The following is a 16,553-nucleotide window of genomic DNA, read 5'->3' as shown; positions in this document are numbered from 1 at the left end:
CCTTGTTCATCATCATACTTAATAGAAGAAGGGTAAACAAACACAAGGGCTGAACTTCCAATCTTCGTTACAAGGCACTTGTTTGTATGTAGGAGGGGGGAGGAGTTCACAACTGATTTCCTAATATTACAGTTTGTTGTTACCACCAAAAACTGTCAAGCCAGATAGCAAAGCTACTGATACCTTCGTTATCTAATATACATGGATTCTGAAACCATGACTCAATACTGTCTGCTGAACATGAGGAAAGGAAACACTTGTCTATAGCAACTCCCCCATGCTAATAATCTTATGCTATGCTAAACTGTAATACATAAACACAATCACTCACACACACACACACTCAGAACCTATAAACATAATGAGCCTATATACGGCCAAAGTTTGTACGTACCAGGAAAGAATATTGAACTACCAATAAAGCCAAAATAAAATATGTTCATTCTTCATTACAAAAAAATAAAAGGAAAATGGTTAAGATGGGCACAAAAATTTGTTACTATCTATATATAGTATAAGGTTTACTGACAGAATCATGATAAACTTTAATTTAAACAAGTCAACTGCTTATTCTTTTTCCTACTAACTTGTCCTTTCAGGAAAGGTATGCCTTTATAAAAATTAGAGTTCATTTAATTTCTTCAAATTGTGAGAAGCTGCAGTGTTCTGTAGACAGTTATTCATTTGCTATGAAGTTTCAAGATCATTATATAATTAGAGAAATTTTTTTTTACTGGAGTTATATTTCCAGTAGAGTTAACAACTAAATCCTTCTTTTCATTTCCTTTTGAGGTCAGATTACACAGTATTCACACAAAACATACCTATCTGACCAAAAGTAAAATATATAAAGTAACATACCTTCTTTGATTTGTGAAAATTTATCAACACAACAATAATACAAAATCTAACTTTGAAGTTTTTTTTTTTTCCAAAACCTTTCTTCAATGCTACTAAAGAATTTGTAGATAAGAAATTCCTTAACATAGTTTTCAACTTAAAAAATTGTACTTATTCTAGCTGATAGCTGCTCCTTTACCATACTATTTTCTATTCCAGTCGTCTTCTCTTTGATTTGGCACTACCTTCTTTAGGAGTTACTGTTATATCTGCGAGAAGTTCAGGCTTGCTCTGTTCAATAATACTGTGTGTCCATAAAGCTAATTCAACTTTATGTGGAGTCCAGTCTGCTTCCGCATTTTTGTTCTGAAATGTAAAATACTGACTAAGTAAGCTTTAGCAATGTCTTTTTGTTTTTAATTGAAAGTAAAATGGAATCAACTGAAAAAATTGATTGAATGGCTAATGAAGATTAAGGGGATTTTAAGAAGTTGCGTGAACATACCATATATGGAAGGACTAGGAGACAAGAGACAATTTTTGGAAAAAGGCTTAATGTCATTGTCTGAGCAGGCATGGTTGATTTTGACGAGGAAGTGGCACCAAGGAAAAAAATTAGGGAGAATATGTAAGGAAATTCCACCAGAACCAAAGAAATAGGAAGCTGTGCGCCATGTTTTTATAACTGGTTTTCACGGAACCCATTACAGCATGCATAGCCTGTATGTACACTGTACTCATGTCCCAGAAGTTTCTGGGCACATCAGTTATTTTTCTTTCACAGCTGCCCATGAGGAATTCTTCCTTTACCAAGTGAATGCTGGAAGAGTTGTAACAACTATGTGAGAGAATGGATCATTATTCAGTATATATTAGACCAGATTCATGCCCCTTCTGGTATACGACCAGTTGGTTCATCTTTGTCTGATAAAGGTTCCTAGTAGTTGTAAATCTGAAAGATCTATACTTTTCAGAGAGAGAGAGAAACTTCTTGGTAGAATATTCAGCTGCAAAAAAGAAATGTTCAAGCTCTAGCAGAAGACAAAGATGTGTATAGACAAGACGACCTCTGCATTACCTTCATTTTTTCCCCATCCATTCACTTTGGTCTCTTCTCCCAAAGATAGTCTTGCTTTAATTTTTATCTCTTTCAAAAACCAATATTTAGCAAAACCTTCAGAGTCAAAAAATGGGAAACTGTGAGCTGGTTAAACTAATGTACATATATAATTATAGGGGACAAGAAAAAAATCATTCAGTGACACAAGTAAGAAGGAAGATATATGCAGAAATCAGAATCCTAGCATTATTGACTGAAGAGTAAGGTTATCTGGAGTAGGAAGGGGGCTGGAGAAAAATGTAAATGGAGCACATTATACTGTATTTAGATGATAGAGAACTAATGGACCATTGCAGCAAATACATACTACTTTGACAATACAATAATATCTGCTTTACATAATGTTAATTTTGCTTTCATGCTTTCTTTTAATGATTATGAAAATCCATATCTTGACAAGAGATATGAATAGAAAAATGTTATTGTCATGATACAATAAAGTTTTATGCATACTTACCTGGCAGATATATACTTAGCTATAGACTCCGTCGTCCCCGATAGAAATTCGAATTTCGCAGCACACTCTACAGGTAGGTCAGGTGATCTACCGCCCCACCGCTGGGTGGCGGGAATAGGAACCATTCCCGTTTTCTAAGAACAGATTTTCTCTTCCACCTGTCTCCTGAGGGGAGGCTGGGTGGGCCATTAATCGTATATATCTGCCAGGTAAGTATGCATAAAACTTTATTGTATCATGACAATAACATTTTTATGCATTTAACTTACCTGTCAGATATATACTTAGCTGATTGGCACCTTTGGCAGAGGGTAAGAGACAGCTAATTTACTGAATAGACAGGAAACAACATATGTTGTAGGTAATAAAAATAAAAAACCTTGGTTCCTACCTGTGTTAGCGAAAGACTATACGGCTACTGCCTAGGAGCCTGTATCGCTTCAAGAGCCTCAGCGAGGTAGTGACCTCATGCTAAGAGTTCTTGATGGTCTGTCACAGGGGTCTTACCCACTTACGCGACAGAACCTTAAGATCTTTGCCAATGGGGTCCTATCCACTTACATGACAAAACACCTTGCCTATTGGCATGATCATAGAGCACGACACTAATCCCGATCACCTGATCCTAAGTGGGGTTAGTACTACGATTGAAAGAAGTCATCCCCGAACATCCTTTCAAGCAACCCACAACTCGACAACAATATTATTACAAATAATCATTAAAAACACAAAAACAAAATTAAGGATCAGCATCTGCTCCATGTCCCAGCATAGTATCCGCTGATACATACGGTCCAAGAGAAAAACATTTTTCATATGTTACTCTAACATCCTTTAAATAGTGGGATGCAAATACTGAATTGCATCTCCAATAAGTTGCTGCTAAAATGTTTCTCGTTGACATATTCTTAGTGAAAGAAAGGGAAGTTGCCACAGCCCGGACTTTGTGAGCTTTTACTCTAAGCAGCTTTAAAGAGTTCTCTTGGCAATCCCTGTGAGCTTCGGTTATCACATTTCTGACAAAGAACGCTAGTGCGTTCTTTAACATAGGTCTTTTGGGGTTTCTCACTGAACACCAGAGACTTTGTCGACATCCCTGAAGCTGTGTCTTCTTTTTTAGATAGAACTTCAAGGTCCTGACTGGGCAAAGAGACCGATCCAACTCTCTACCTACTAGGGAAGAGAGTCCCTTGACTTCAAAACTTCTAGGCCAAGGTTTAGAAGGGTTCTCATTCTTCGCTAGGAATAGATCCTGGAAAGAAATCACAGCCGAGTCTTTTTTAAAACCCACCCGAGAGTCCAAAGCATGTAATTCACTGACCCTCTTAGCAGTTGCGAGGGCCAACAGGAATATACATTTACTCGTAAGATCTCTGAATGAGATTTTATCTGGAGGTTCGAACCTGTCCGAAATCAAGAATTTTAGGACTACATCAAGGTTCCAACTCGGGGGAATAGAAGATCTCAATTTAGAAGTCTCGAAAGACCTGATGAGATCATGAAGATCTTTATTATTTTCCAAATTCAGGCCCCTGTTTCTAAAAACAGCTGAGAGCATGCTCTTATATCCCTTGATAGTGGATACAGCCAACTTCGACTCTTCTCTTAAGAAGAGGAGAAAATCGGCGATTTCGGTCACAGAGGTATTGGAAGAGGACAGCTTCTTCGACCTACACCATCTACGGAAAACTTCCCACTTCGATTGGTAGACCCGCAAGGTAGAGGCTCTGCGGGCTCTAGCAATTGCAGTTGCCAAACCTTTCTTCGGAAAGCCTCTCGCTCTGACCAGTCTTTCGATAGTCGAAAGGCAGTCAGGGAGAGACTTTGGATGTTTTGTGAAACCTCTCGAAGTGGGGTTGTCTGAGCAAGATCTGTCCTTTTTGGTAGAGATCTGGGGAAGTCCACCGTCCATTATTCCCAGTACCTCTGTGAACCAGTTTCGGGAAGGCCAGAAGAGAGCGAATTAAGAGTTTAATCTTTGTATTTCCCATCCGATGCCACAAGAACTTTCTTAGTTAACTTCCCCCAAGCAATTTTGAAATGGGGGAAAGGGCCGTAGGCGTCTATGCCTGACCAGTCCATGAGGAAAGCATCGATCGCCGTGGCTCTGGGATCGTTCTTCTAGAGAGCAGAATTGTTTTCCCTATCATTCCTGGAGAGGAATGTGGCAAACAGGTCGATCTGAGGTCTTCCCCAGGGGACCACAGATGTCTGCAGACTTCTGAGTGGAGCATCCACTCTGTCGGGAGTACTTGGTCCTTTCTGCTCAACCGTCTGCCTTAGGTTTTTTACACCCTGAACAAACCTTGTCCGCAGTATTATGCCCCGTTCCTCTGTCCAGGTCAATAGATCTCTCGCTATTTCGTACAGTGAGAAAGAGTGAGTGCCCCCTTGATTCCGGATGTAAGCCAGAGCTGTGGTATTGTCGGAATTGATTTGAACTACCACTCCCCTGACTTCCACTTCGAAGTATTCCAGGGCTAGATGAATGGCCAGGAGTTCCTTCGCATTGATGTGCAGTGTAGTCTGTTCCTTGGTCCAGGTACCTGCCACTTCCTTTGGACCCAGTGTTGCTCCCCAACCTGTTTCCGAGGCATCGGAAAACAACACTAGGTGAGGGTTCCGAATCAAGAGGGACACTCCTTCGTTCTTTATAATGGGGTTAACCACCACTTCAGGTTTGACTTTATCCCCTGTTGAATGGGAAAAGTCTGACAGCTCTCCTGTCTTTTGACTCCACATTTGTCTGAGATAAAACTGCAGAGGTCTGAGATTTAATCTCCCTAGGGAAATGAACTGCTCTAACGAGGAAAGGGTGCCCAACAGACTGAGCCATTCCCTCGCCGAGGTCCGTTCCTTCCCTAAGAAGTTCGAGATTTTTTCTAAGCCTCGAGCAATTCTCTCTTGCGATGGAAAAACCCGAAAACCCCGAGAATCCATCTGTATTCCCAGATAGACTATGTTCTGTCTGGGGATCAATTGTGATTTCTCGAGGTTCACGAGTAGTCCCAAAGATTTTGTCAACTCTAAAGTCTTCTCTAAGTCCTTCAAGCACTGACGTTCCGATTTTGCTCTTATTAGCCAATTGTCTAGGTAAAGGGATATATTTATCCCTTCTAGATGTAGCCATCTCGCAACATTTGTCATTAGTCTCGTGAACACTTGAGGAGCCGTAGACAGGCCGAAGCACAGGGCTCTGAATTGGAATACTTTGCCCTGCATCATGAATCGAAGATATTTCTTCGATGAGGGATGCAGGGGAACATGAAAGTAAGCATCCTGTAGATCCAAGGAGACCATCCAATCTCCTGGACGAAGAGCCGCAAGAACCGATTTTGATGTTTCCATAGAGAACTTTGTGTTCTCTACGAATCGGTTCAATGCGCTCACATCTAGGACCGGTCTCCACCCTCCCGAGGATTTCGGAACCAGAAAAAGACAGTTGTAGAATCCTCGGGAATGGGGATCCCGGACCAATTCGATAGCCTCCTTTTGCAACATCTGTTCTACCAGTTGCAATAATGCTTCTTTCTTGGCAGGTTCCCTGTATTTGGCTGACAGTTCCCTCGGGATCGTTGTTAAGGGAGGACTGTCTCGAAAGGGGATAAGATATCCCTTCGTTACTACTGAAAGGGACCATCTTTCTGCTTCTCTCAGAGTCCATTCTTCGGAAAATTTTCGAAGTCTGGCTCCTACCGGTGCTTGAAGGACTGGAGTCTCATTTTGCTTTCTTGATAGGTCTGAATGAAGACCTACCTCTCTTCTGTATTCCTCTCTTCTTAAAGGAGGGTTTGGAAGAGGAGATCCCTCGAAAGGGCTGTTGAGGTGTACGAGTCTCTCTCTTTACAGGAACAGAGGTCCTTGATTTCTTTGCAGATTGGGCCAAGAGATCTTGCGTGGCCTTTTCCGTCAAAGAATGTGAAATATCCTTCACTAATTGTGACGGAAACAATTGATCCAAAAGAGGAGCATAAAGAAGAGATGACCTCTGGATAGGAGTAACTGCTTTCGTTAGAAAGGAACTAAACAAAACTCTTTTCTTCAGAATTCCAGTTCCAAAAAGCGAGGCCACTTCTCCTGATCCATCTTGGACCACTTTGTCCATGCAGGACAGTACACTAGAAAGGACTTCTTGGCTAAGAGACTCCTTCTCTTGAGTCTTCTTGGCCAACACCCCAAGGGACCAGTCTAAGAAGTTAAAGACTTCTAAGACATTAAACAATCCCTTGAGGAGATGGTCCATCTCTGAAGTCCCCCATGTGATCTTGGCCGATGACAAGGCTTGTCTCCTTGAAGAGTCAACCAGATTTGAAAAATCTGCTTCGGCAGTGGTAGGGAGAGCTAGACCCAGTGATTTGCCCGTCTCATACCAGATTCCTTTCTTTCCTGAAAGTTTGGAAGGAGGGCAGGCAAAGACGGTTTTCCCCGCCTTCTCCTTGGATTTAAACCAATTTCCTACAAATCGAAGAGCCTTATTCATAGAAATGGTTGGTTTCATCTTAATGAAAGAGGATGATTTCGAGACCTAGTGCTGGTAAACAAAGACCTCGGAGAAGGCGGAGCAGTAGGGCTTAATGAGTCCCCAAATTCTTGAAGTAAAAGGGCTGCCAGAGTCTTATAATCTGACAAGCCTGGAGCCGTATGATCTTCCGAATCCGAAACTTCTTCCAAATCCAATTCAATTTCCGAAGAGGACTGTTTGTTTTCGAAAGGAGATGAGTCTCTTGCAACATCTGCCCCACTCTCGCACGAATGACGGCCGCCTGTGCGACAACTTGTGTCCTTACGAGAGATAGGTTGATCCTGCAACACGACATTTTCCTTCTCCTGGCAAGAGCGGCGGTCGCCTGTGCGACATCTTTCTCTCCTGTCAGAGGAAGGATGTCCTCTCCTATCGCTCTCAACGGAAACAACCCTATCCTGACAAGGGCTACGGCCGCCTGTGCGACATCTAGAGTCCCTGCCAGGTAAGGGCTTATCCTTCCGAAAGCTAGACAAATCCTCTTGGTTTAAATGTCTTTTGGAAGAAGTCCGTATAATCTGGTGCTTCTGGCTCATTGCGCCCGACTGGCGCTTGTGGCGCACTGTGCCAGGTTGGCGCTCGTGGCTCATTGCGCCAGAATGGCGCTTCTGGCGCATTTTGGCAGGGTGGCGCTTCTGGCGCATCTGACGCTTCTGGCTCATATGGATCTTCTAGCGCATCTGGCGCATTGCGCCAGGCTGGCGCTTTTGGCACCTTCTTCATACTCGTCCGAGGAGAATCCGCAATTTTTATGTTAGATCCTTCTTTTCTTCCTTTAGTTCTCTTTTTCGGAAGGAAAGAGTCCATTTTTCTGGGAGTCTCCTTCGTAAAAACTCCTACTAAAGCGGAGAGCTGCTCCTGTACATTTAGTAGGATTTTTGCAGCAGGATTCTCTTTTTCCTTTCCCGATGCAGGTGAAGGAGGTCTAGAGGAGGAAGGGGACTCCGAGTTGCGCTTAGGAATCAACTTGGTTTTCTTCCTTTCGCAGGGAGATCCATCAGAGAAAAGCTCAGGGCTTGAATTCAACGTTGGAGCCTTCCAACTCCTTTTTAAGGGGCGTGACAGTTCATCAGAACTCCAGCCCCTTACATTAGGTGAAGAATCTGAAGACGAAAAACACTGTTTTAGGATGCTTTTTCTATAGCGATCCTTGGCAGTTCAGGTCGTCACAGAATCTGCCAAGGGAATGCCTGATTGGTGGGGATTCTCCATAACCTCCGTAAGGCTTTTGACATTCCTTCTCCTCTGGGCCTGTGAGCTTGGAAGAGGTCTAGGCCTGGGAGCGAGATGAAGCCGATCAGACGCACCCTCCACTGCACTAGGGACACTTACATCACTATCACTGTGCTTACCTTGTAAAGTTAGCATTTGACGTTCCATCCTTTGAAGTGCAGCTTTAAGATCTGCAATTTCCGTTGCTGGATTTGCAGTCTTAGTTGTACATGAGGAAGATGATACAGGTTTAGGGTTAGGTGTTAATTTAATTGACTCCTTAGAACGAGACCTACTTACGCTTCTGGAGGAAGCCTTCCTAGCCCTATCCATATCCAATTTCCTTAAATAGGAATTTAAATTCTTCCATTCTTCCTCATTCAAACCTACACATTCATCACAGGTGTTAGATATAGAGCATTCATTCATTCTACACCCCTTACAAACTGTGTGAGGATCTACCGAAGCTTTCGGTAGCCTCACCATGCATCCCTCATTTACACACTGTCTTCTAACCGCAAAGCTAGAATCTGACATTATGAGAAAATTCCAAAAACCAAGTCCAAATAACAGTCCACAAAAGAGTATGCCCAACCAAAGATCCAATACGTCACCAAAACAACCGGCTTAGAAGATCAATAGCGATGAAAAAACACGAAAATCAAATCAGAAGGAACAACAACAATGTTGATGTCCCGGCCGATAGAGAAAATCTGTTCTTAGAAAACGGGAATGGTTCCTATTCCCGCCACTCAGCGGCGGGGCGGTAGATCACCTGACCTACCTGTAGAGTGTGCCGCGAAATTCGAATTTCTATCGGGGACGACGGAGTCTATAGCTAAGTATATATCTGACAGGAAAGTTGAATGCATAAAATTTACCATATTAAGAGGTTAGCTGACTCATGAAAAACAATCAAGTAAAACATGAATTAATTAAAGAAAGAAGGAGAACCAGTCATTGAGAAGCTTTTGAGAATAGTATATGGAAGCATCATGATGGCAAAAGTGTACACATCAGCACAAGACAGACAAAAGTAATGGAGCAAATAAACGACAACAAAAGTGTTCGGGCAGAAATCACTCAAGATGAGGAAAACTGAGAGAACTAGTGAAGTGATGTCTAACCCTGATAGTACAATAAAGTCAATGAAGAGAAATTTTTTTTTTTCTAATTCCTTCCAAGTGAATATGTCAATAAAGCTTTAGGGTGGCTCACTCTTTAATTCATAAGTTCTGTCAACCTGAATGGAATTCATCCCACCTCAAATTAAGAGTATGTAAAACTATGGGCACTGTATCATGAATGGACTTACATGTAATAAAGAAAGTACTAGTATATACAGTACTTTTAAACAACATTACCCATAATTGAACAACAAATACTATTAAGTAACCATTTGAATACATGAACTTTCATAGCAAAGTAATAGAGAATCAACCAGATGTACAAATTGATCTTACTTCATCTCCTTTCAAAAGTTCCTTATTAAGGCGAAGTGCACATTCTACCATACTCTGATTAAGTAGCATATACTCCTTAACATCATACTTAAGCGTAGCTAAGGCTGGAATGGCATTTGCTACTTCATCTGCAAAGAAACAGCATTTTTCGGGAACACAGGCAGCAAGTATTCCTGATGCAGTTGCCGGTCCTATTCCTTTGAGGACAACTGTAAATCAAGAATGATCAATAATTAAAATATACACTTACAGTTAGATATGCATCACTACTATTCTTCAAAAAAAAAAAAGGAGTACAATTATGACTTGGAACCAAAACTTACCTAATTCATTAATAGCATCTTTGACTTTATCTTTTAATGCTAGCTGAATTCCCTTTTCAGAGGCAGTCTTCACAATTTCTTCACTATTAGAATCAGCCAACTGCACTAAGCGAGGTCGAAATTTCCCACGAGAGAGTTTCCACTTCATAAGTCGCACTAACTCTTCCTTTGTTATATGTGGTGGTGATCTTGACATTGCCACCTTACCAAGCTCTTCCTGATACCACCTGCAAAAGGTCATGATGAATACAGGTACATATAGGTTTTTAAATATCTCATCTCTGACTAAAAATGTCAGTGCAGTGAAAGCCAATACTACTATCTGCTGCAAGTATGCACTCCAAAATACTCTACAAATACCTTCTTATCAAATAAGGAACATACTACCTTCCTTTCAAATATGGAACAATCATTACATATAGCACCAGTGATATTTACTTTATATGCAAACATATGTATTTGCAAGTTATGGAATGCTATCCATGATTTATAGCTAGTGAAAATACAGTGGAACCTCTACTTACGAAAAATCCAAGTTACGAAAGCAAAGACGAAGATTCTTTTGCTTCTGTATACGAAAATAATTCAGGTTGCAAAAGGGTAAAGTCCGAGATTCGCCAGGACCACCGAGAACAATTTTAAAACTCGCGCGCCGCCAACTGAGTAGACTCGCCACCATACTCCCACTCTCCCATTGGTTCCTGATGCTAGTCACCACCGTAAGATCCTGCTCTCCTATTGGTCAGCATCTGTCCCATGATGCCTCTACGTAAAGGTGTCCTTCGACAATTTCGTCACATCAGCGTTTCTGTACACTTGTGGAATTCGTTCATTCACATAGATTTAGTTTGTTAACGTAAATTCGTGTTAGTGATTTCGCTTTCTTCGTAGTAAGTTACTTTATCGTGTTATGTGTGAACTTAATTAACTTAATTAGCCATGGGATCCAAGAATGTTGCTGAAGTTCACGGAAAGAAGAGGATGCTTTCCATGGAGACAAAGATGTAGATAGTAATTACAATGTATGAAGCTGGCATGCGGTTGAGTGTGACCGCTAAGGAATACGGCCAAAATCCGTCAACAATAGGCACCATCCTTAAGCAGAAGGAAGCCATCAAAGCAGCTACACCTTCCAAGGGCGTGACTATTTTGTCCAACTAGAGGAGCCACGTGCATGATGAGATGGAGAGGCTGCTTCTTGTATGGATTAAAGACAAAGAAATCACTGGCGATACAATAACCGAGATGGCAATCTCCCACAAGGCCAGCGCTATTTTCGGTGATCTGATTGCCCAGGCCGAAGACGACGGAGGAGAAGGGACATTGACGGCAACCCCAGACTTCAAGGCTTCTTGGGGGTGGTTTGATAAATTCCGTAAACGGACTGGCATCCATTCGGTGGTGCGGCATGTGGAGGCTGCCATCTCGGACAGGCAAGCGGCTGAAGCCTTTATTAAGACATTCGACGAGATGACGATCAAGGAAGGCTACAGTTCTCAGCAAGTTTTCCACTGTGACGAGACTGGCCTTTTTTGGAAAAAAATGCCTCATCAGACGTACATCACGGAGGAAGAGAAGAAGCTACCCGGGCATAAGCCTATGAAAGACAGGCTTATGCTCGCACTTTGTTCCAACGCCAGTGGGGATTGTAAGATGAAGCCCCTACTTGTCTATCATTCTGAGACTACTCAAGCCTTCAAGGCCCACAAAGTGCTAAAGGAGAAGCTTCCGGTGATGTGGAGGGCTAATGCGAAAGCCTGGGTAACGAGACTTTTGTTCACTGAGTGGGTAAATCTGTGTTTCATCCCGGCAGTGAAGAAATTCTTGGAAGAGAAGCGCCTCCCTCTGAAATGTCTGCTGTTGTTGGACAATGCCCCTGCTCACCCTCCTGGCCTCAAGGAAGATATCCTAGCGGAGCATTCTTTCATCAAGGTTCTTTATCTTCCGCCTAACACCACCCCTCTCCTCCAGCCCATGGACCAGCAAGTGATATCGAACTTCAAGAAGCTGTATGATATTGTTAAGATACAATAAAGCTTTGTACATACCTACCTGGCAGATATATACTTAGCTACAGACTCCGTCATCCCGACAGAATTTCAAATCTCGCGGCACACGCGACAGGTAGGTCAGGTGATCTGCTATTCCCGCCGCTGGGTGGCGGGATTCGGAACCATTCCCGTTTTCTAATCAGATTTTCTCTTCCACCTGTCTCCTGAGGGGAGGCTGGGCGGGCCATTAATCGTATATATCTGCCAGGTAAGTATGTACAAAACTTTATTGTATCTTAACAATATCATTTTTGTACATGCAACTTCCCCGGCAGATATATACTTAGCTGATTGGCACCCTTGGTGGAGGGCAAGAGACAGCTAATTACAAAATTAAAACAGGAAACAACATATGTTGTAGGATATACAATCCTTGGTTCTTACCTGATTGGGCAGAAGACTTCATGATTACTGTCTATGAGTCTGCATGCCTCAAGAGCTTCAGCAAGGTAGGGACCTATAACTGATAGCCCTTCTGGATCATGTCAATGGTGGCTAGCCCGCTTACGCGACAGAGCCTTATATGGATCGTGTCAATGGGGGCTGACCCACTTACATGACAGAGCCTTGACCTGTATCATATCAATGGGGACTAGCCCTCTTACATGACAGAGCTTTAGGTTTTTAATTTATAAAAAACAAGGAGCACTAAAGCCAATCCCGACCACCTGACCATCCTAACACTGTTAGAGCTAGGATTTGAAAGGGGTTCTTCCTACACCCTCTTTCAATCGACCATAAAAACAAACACCAAAAAAGCTAAAATACAAATAAGCTAAACTAAGTAGGATTAACTTCAGCTCCTTTTCCCAGCACTGAATCCGCGGATACGTAAGCTCCGAGTGAGAAGCACTTCTCATATGTAACCCTCACGTCTCTTAAATAATGCGAAGCGAAGACAGAGTTACACCTCCAGTATGTGGACTCTATAAGAGCCTGGAGAGACCAAGTTTTGTGAAAAGCCATTGAGGTTGCTATGGCTCTCACTTCATGTGCCTTCACTCTGAGGAGCTTAAGGTGCTCGTCACCACAGGAGAGATGAGCCTCCTTAATTACGTCTTTAATGAAGAAATGGGTCTCTTCGGGTCCTTGACCGAGCACCAGAGACTTTCTTTTGTACCTCCTAGTTGAGTTTTCTTTTGCAAGTAAAACTTGAGGGTTCTGACAGGACACAAAGTCCTCTCCAGTTCTTTCCCTGTAATTGAAGAAAGCCCTTTTACTTCAAAGCTTCTTGGCCACGGCTTGGAAGGGTTTTCATTCTTCGCTAAGAAGAGTGGCTTGAATGAGCAAATAGCTGAGTCCTTCTTAAAGCCAACCCTGCCTTCCAAAGCTTGTAGCTCACTTGTCTTTTTTGCTGTTGCTAGAGCAAACAGGAACAAAGACTTTCTCGTCAAGTCTCTAAAGGAAGCTGCATGAGAAGGTACGAACTTTTCAGACATGAGGAATTTAAGGACCACATCCAAGTTCCACCTAGGGTTCCTAGGGGTCTGGGTTTTCGAGGTCTCGAAAGACCTAATAAGATCATGCAGATCTTGTTGTTTGAAACATCCAGGCCTCTATGCCTGATAACAGAGGCCAGCATACTTCTGTAACCCTTAATCGTTGATACAGCCAGAGTACATTTTTTCCTTAAGTAAAGGAGAAAATCAGTGATGTTCGTTACAGAGGTACTGGAAGAGGATACTTTCTGAGCCTTGCTCCATCTTCTAAACACCTCCCACTTCGACTGGTACACGCGTAATGTGGATGATCTCCTGGCTCTTGCGATAGCTTTAGAAGACTCGCCTGAAAATCCCCTTGCTCTAACGAGTCCTTCGATAGTCTGAAGGCAGTCAGACTTAACAGCGCGGAGGTTCTTGTGAAATCTGTCGAAGTGGGGCTGTCTGAGAAGATCGCTCCTTAGTGGAAGCGACCTGGGAAGATCCACTATCCACTCCAGTACCTCTGTAAACCAGTCTAGGGCTGGCCAGAAGGGAGCAATCAGCGTCAGCTTCGCTCCTTCTGAGGAAGCAAACTTCCTCATTACCTCCCCTACTATCTTGAAAGGGGGAAAAGCGTACCCGTCTACGCCCGCCCAGTCCAGCAGGAGGCCGTCTATGGCCACTGCTCTTGGGTCCGAAATCGGGGAGCAATAATTCTCCAGCCTCTTGTTCCAATTGGTTGCGAACAGGTCTATATTTGGTCTTCCCCATAATTTCCACAGCTGCTCGCAAACTTGTGGAGGATGGAGGGTCCACTCTGTGGGGAGGACTTGGTTTTTTCTGCTTAGAAGATCTGCACGGACGTTTCTTTCGCCCTGTACAAATCTGGTGAGGAGAGAGATCTTCCTCTCCTGCGCCCAGAGCAGCAGTTCCTTCGCTGTCTCGTAAAGGGAGAAGGAATGCGTTCCTCCCTGTTTCCTGATACTATAGGCTAGGGCTGTCGTATTGTCCGAGTTGATCTGAATGACAGATCCTGAGATCTGCTTCTCGAAGTGAATGAGCACCAAATGAATGGCTTTCAACTCTTTCCTGTTTATGTGCCAGGACACATGTTCTCCCCTCCAGGTGCCTGACACTTCTTTCGTGCCTAGCGTTGCTCCCCATCCCGACTAAGACGCGTCTGCAAACAACACTGGGAGAGGGCTCTGTAAGTGAAGAGAGATTCCTTTGCTGAGTTTCTGTGGGTCCAACCACCAGCGGAGATCCTCCTTTATCTCGTCCATTAGATGGAAGGAGTCTCCTAGATCTTGGGAACTCTGATCCCATCTCTCCCTCAGGTAAAACTGAAGGGGTCTGAGGTGCAGCCTTCCAAAAGAAACGAACTGCTCCAGCGAGGAGAGGGTTCCCAGCAGACTCATCCAATCCCTCGCGGAACAATGTTCCTTCTCTAGAAAGGCTGCCACCTTTGTTAAGCAGCGTTCCCTTCTTTCCTGGAATGAAGACGCTAGAAAACCCCGAGAATCCATCTGAATCCCCAGATAGACAATGCTTTGCTGGGAAACCAGTTGGGACTTCTCGGGGTTGACTAAAAGTCCCAGAGACTGAGTCAATTTGAGAGTGAATGAAAGGTCCTCCAGACATTGAACCTTTGATTGAGCCCGTATGAGCCAATCGTCTAAGTACAGGGAGATCCTTATCCCTTCTAAATGCAGCCAATGCGCTACAATCTTCAGGAGGCCCGTGAAGACTTGAGGGGCCATCGAAAGTCCGAAGCACAGCGCTCGAAATTGGAAAACTCTTCCCTGAAACACGAATCTTAGATATTTCCTTGAGGCCGGATGAATTGGCACATGGAAATATGCATCTTGAAGGTCCAGGGACACCATCCAGTCCCCTGGACGAAGTGCAGAAAGAACAGAGGAAGTAGTTTCCATCCAGAACTTCTTTATTACGAAGAAGTTCAGAGCGCTGACATCTAATACCGGCCTCCACCCTCCCAAGGTTTTTGGCACTAGAAATAGCTGATTGTAGAAACCTGGGGAATGGAGCTCTTGCACCGGTTCTATAGCTTCTTTCCTTAGCATTTGATCTACTGCTTGCCGAAGAGCTTGGCTCCGGACAGGATCTTTGTACCTTGCCGCTAACTCCCTTGGAGTTGTTGTCAAGGGAGGTTTTTCCCTGAAGGGGATCAAGTATCCTCTCTCGAGGATCGAGAGGGACCAGCTGTCCGCCTCTCTGCGCCCAGACTTTGGCAAAGTTCATCAGTCTGGCGCCTACTGTTGTCTGGAGGACTTCCTTTTCACTTTGCCTTCCCGAAAGGTCTTCTGGAAAGTCCTCCTCTTTGATCGGGCCTCCGACCTCTGAGAGAGACTCTCGACGAGGAGGCTCCCCGAAAGGGCTGCTGAAAGGGAACTCTTTCTTTCTTGGCCACAGGAACCGCAGGTCTAAACCTCTTAGCTGATTGAGTCAGGAGATCCTGCGTGGCTTTTTCCGCTAAAGATCTAGCAATATCTTTGACTGTGTCCTGGGGAAAAAGGTGGCTCAAAAGAAGAGAGTATAACAAGGAGGCCCTTTGGAGAGGTGATACCGACTTCGTCAGGAAGGAGCTGTAGACGGACCTCTTTATCAGAATCCCGGAACCAAAGAGGGAAGCAATTTCCACAGAGCCGTCCATCACTGCTCTATCAAGGCAGGCCAAGACGCTCGACAGCTCCTCCATACTGACGAAGTCAGGGTCCTGCGCTCTCTTAGCTAGAGCTCCCAGGGACCAGTCCATAAAGTTAAAAACTTCCAGGGTCCTGAAAAGGCCCTCGAGAAGATGGTCTAACTCGCACATCCCCCAAGTTGCCTTTGCTGAAAGGAGAGAGCGCCTCCTGGATGAATCAACAAGAGAAGCATAGTCTGCGTCTGCCGATGAGGGAAGCCCTAAGCCCATCGGCTCCTTGGTGTCGTACCACCTTCCTGGTTTACCTGTCAGCTTGGAAGGTGGGCAGGAAAACACCGTCTCGCCCGCTTCTCTCCTGGATTGAAGCCATTCCCCAAAACCCTTCAACGCCTTTTTCATGAAAAGGGTAGGGCGCATCTTCACAAGAGGAGGATTTAGGAGACCTGGTGCTTGAAAGCAAAGATCCTGGTGAGGGAGGA

The 16,553-nt window shown here is 43.8% G+C and overlaps 1 protein-coding gene across 1 annotated transcript; it reads right to left on the bottom strand.

Annotated features, from left to right (window-relative positions):
* Positions 1-50: 50 nt before the first annotated feature.
* Positions 51-10,193, bottom strand: LOC135195322 (uncharacterized). Its single transcript, XM_064221587.1, has 3 exons — positions 9,938-10,193; positions 9,615-9,823; positions 51-1,206 (listed from the first exon to the last, which is right to left on the bottom strand). The coding sequence occupies exons 1-3, from the start codon at positions 10,176-10,178 to the stop codon at positions 1,051-1,053; spliced, it is 606 nt and encodes a 201-aa protein (XP_064077657.1). The 5' UTR covers positions 10,179-10,193; the 3' UTR covers positions 51-1,050.
* Between the last annotated feature and the right edge of the window lie 6,360 nt (positions 10,194-16,553).

The sequence above is a fragment of the Macrobrachium nipponense genome, chromosome 20, assembly GCF_015104395.2.
Source record: "Macrobrachium nipponense isolate FS-2020 chromosome 20, ASM1510439v2, whole genome shotgun sequence".
NCBI lineage: Eukaryota > Metazoa > Arthropoda > Malacostraca > Decapoda > Palaemonidae > Macrobrachium > Macrobrachium nipponense.
Note: the sequence above shows the minus strand (reverse complement) of the source record. Positions and strands in the feature narration are given on the sequence as shown.

Excerpts from the sequence above, each read along its gene's own strand:
- LOC135195322 (XM_064221587.1), bottom strand. The coding sequence starts at position 10,178 with ATGACCTTTTGCAGGTGGTATCAGGAAGAGCTTGGTAAGGTGGCAATG. Across the intron at positions 9,824-9,937 it reads AGATGCTATTAATGAATTAG|TTGTCCTCAAAGGAATAGGA; the intron begins GTAAGTTTTGGT and ends CTTGATTTACAG. Across the intron at positions 1,207-9,614 it reads AACTTTTGAAAGGAGATGAA|AACAAAAATGCGGAAGCAGA; the intron begins GTAAGATCAATT and ends TTTACATTTCAG.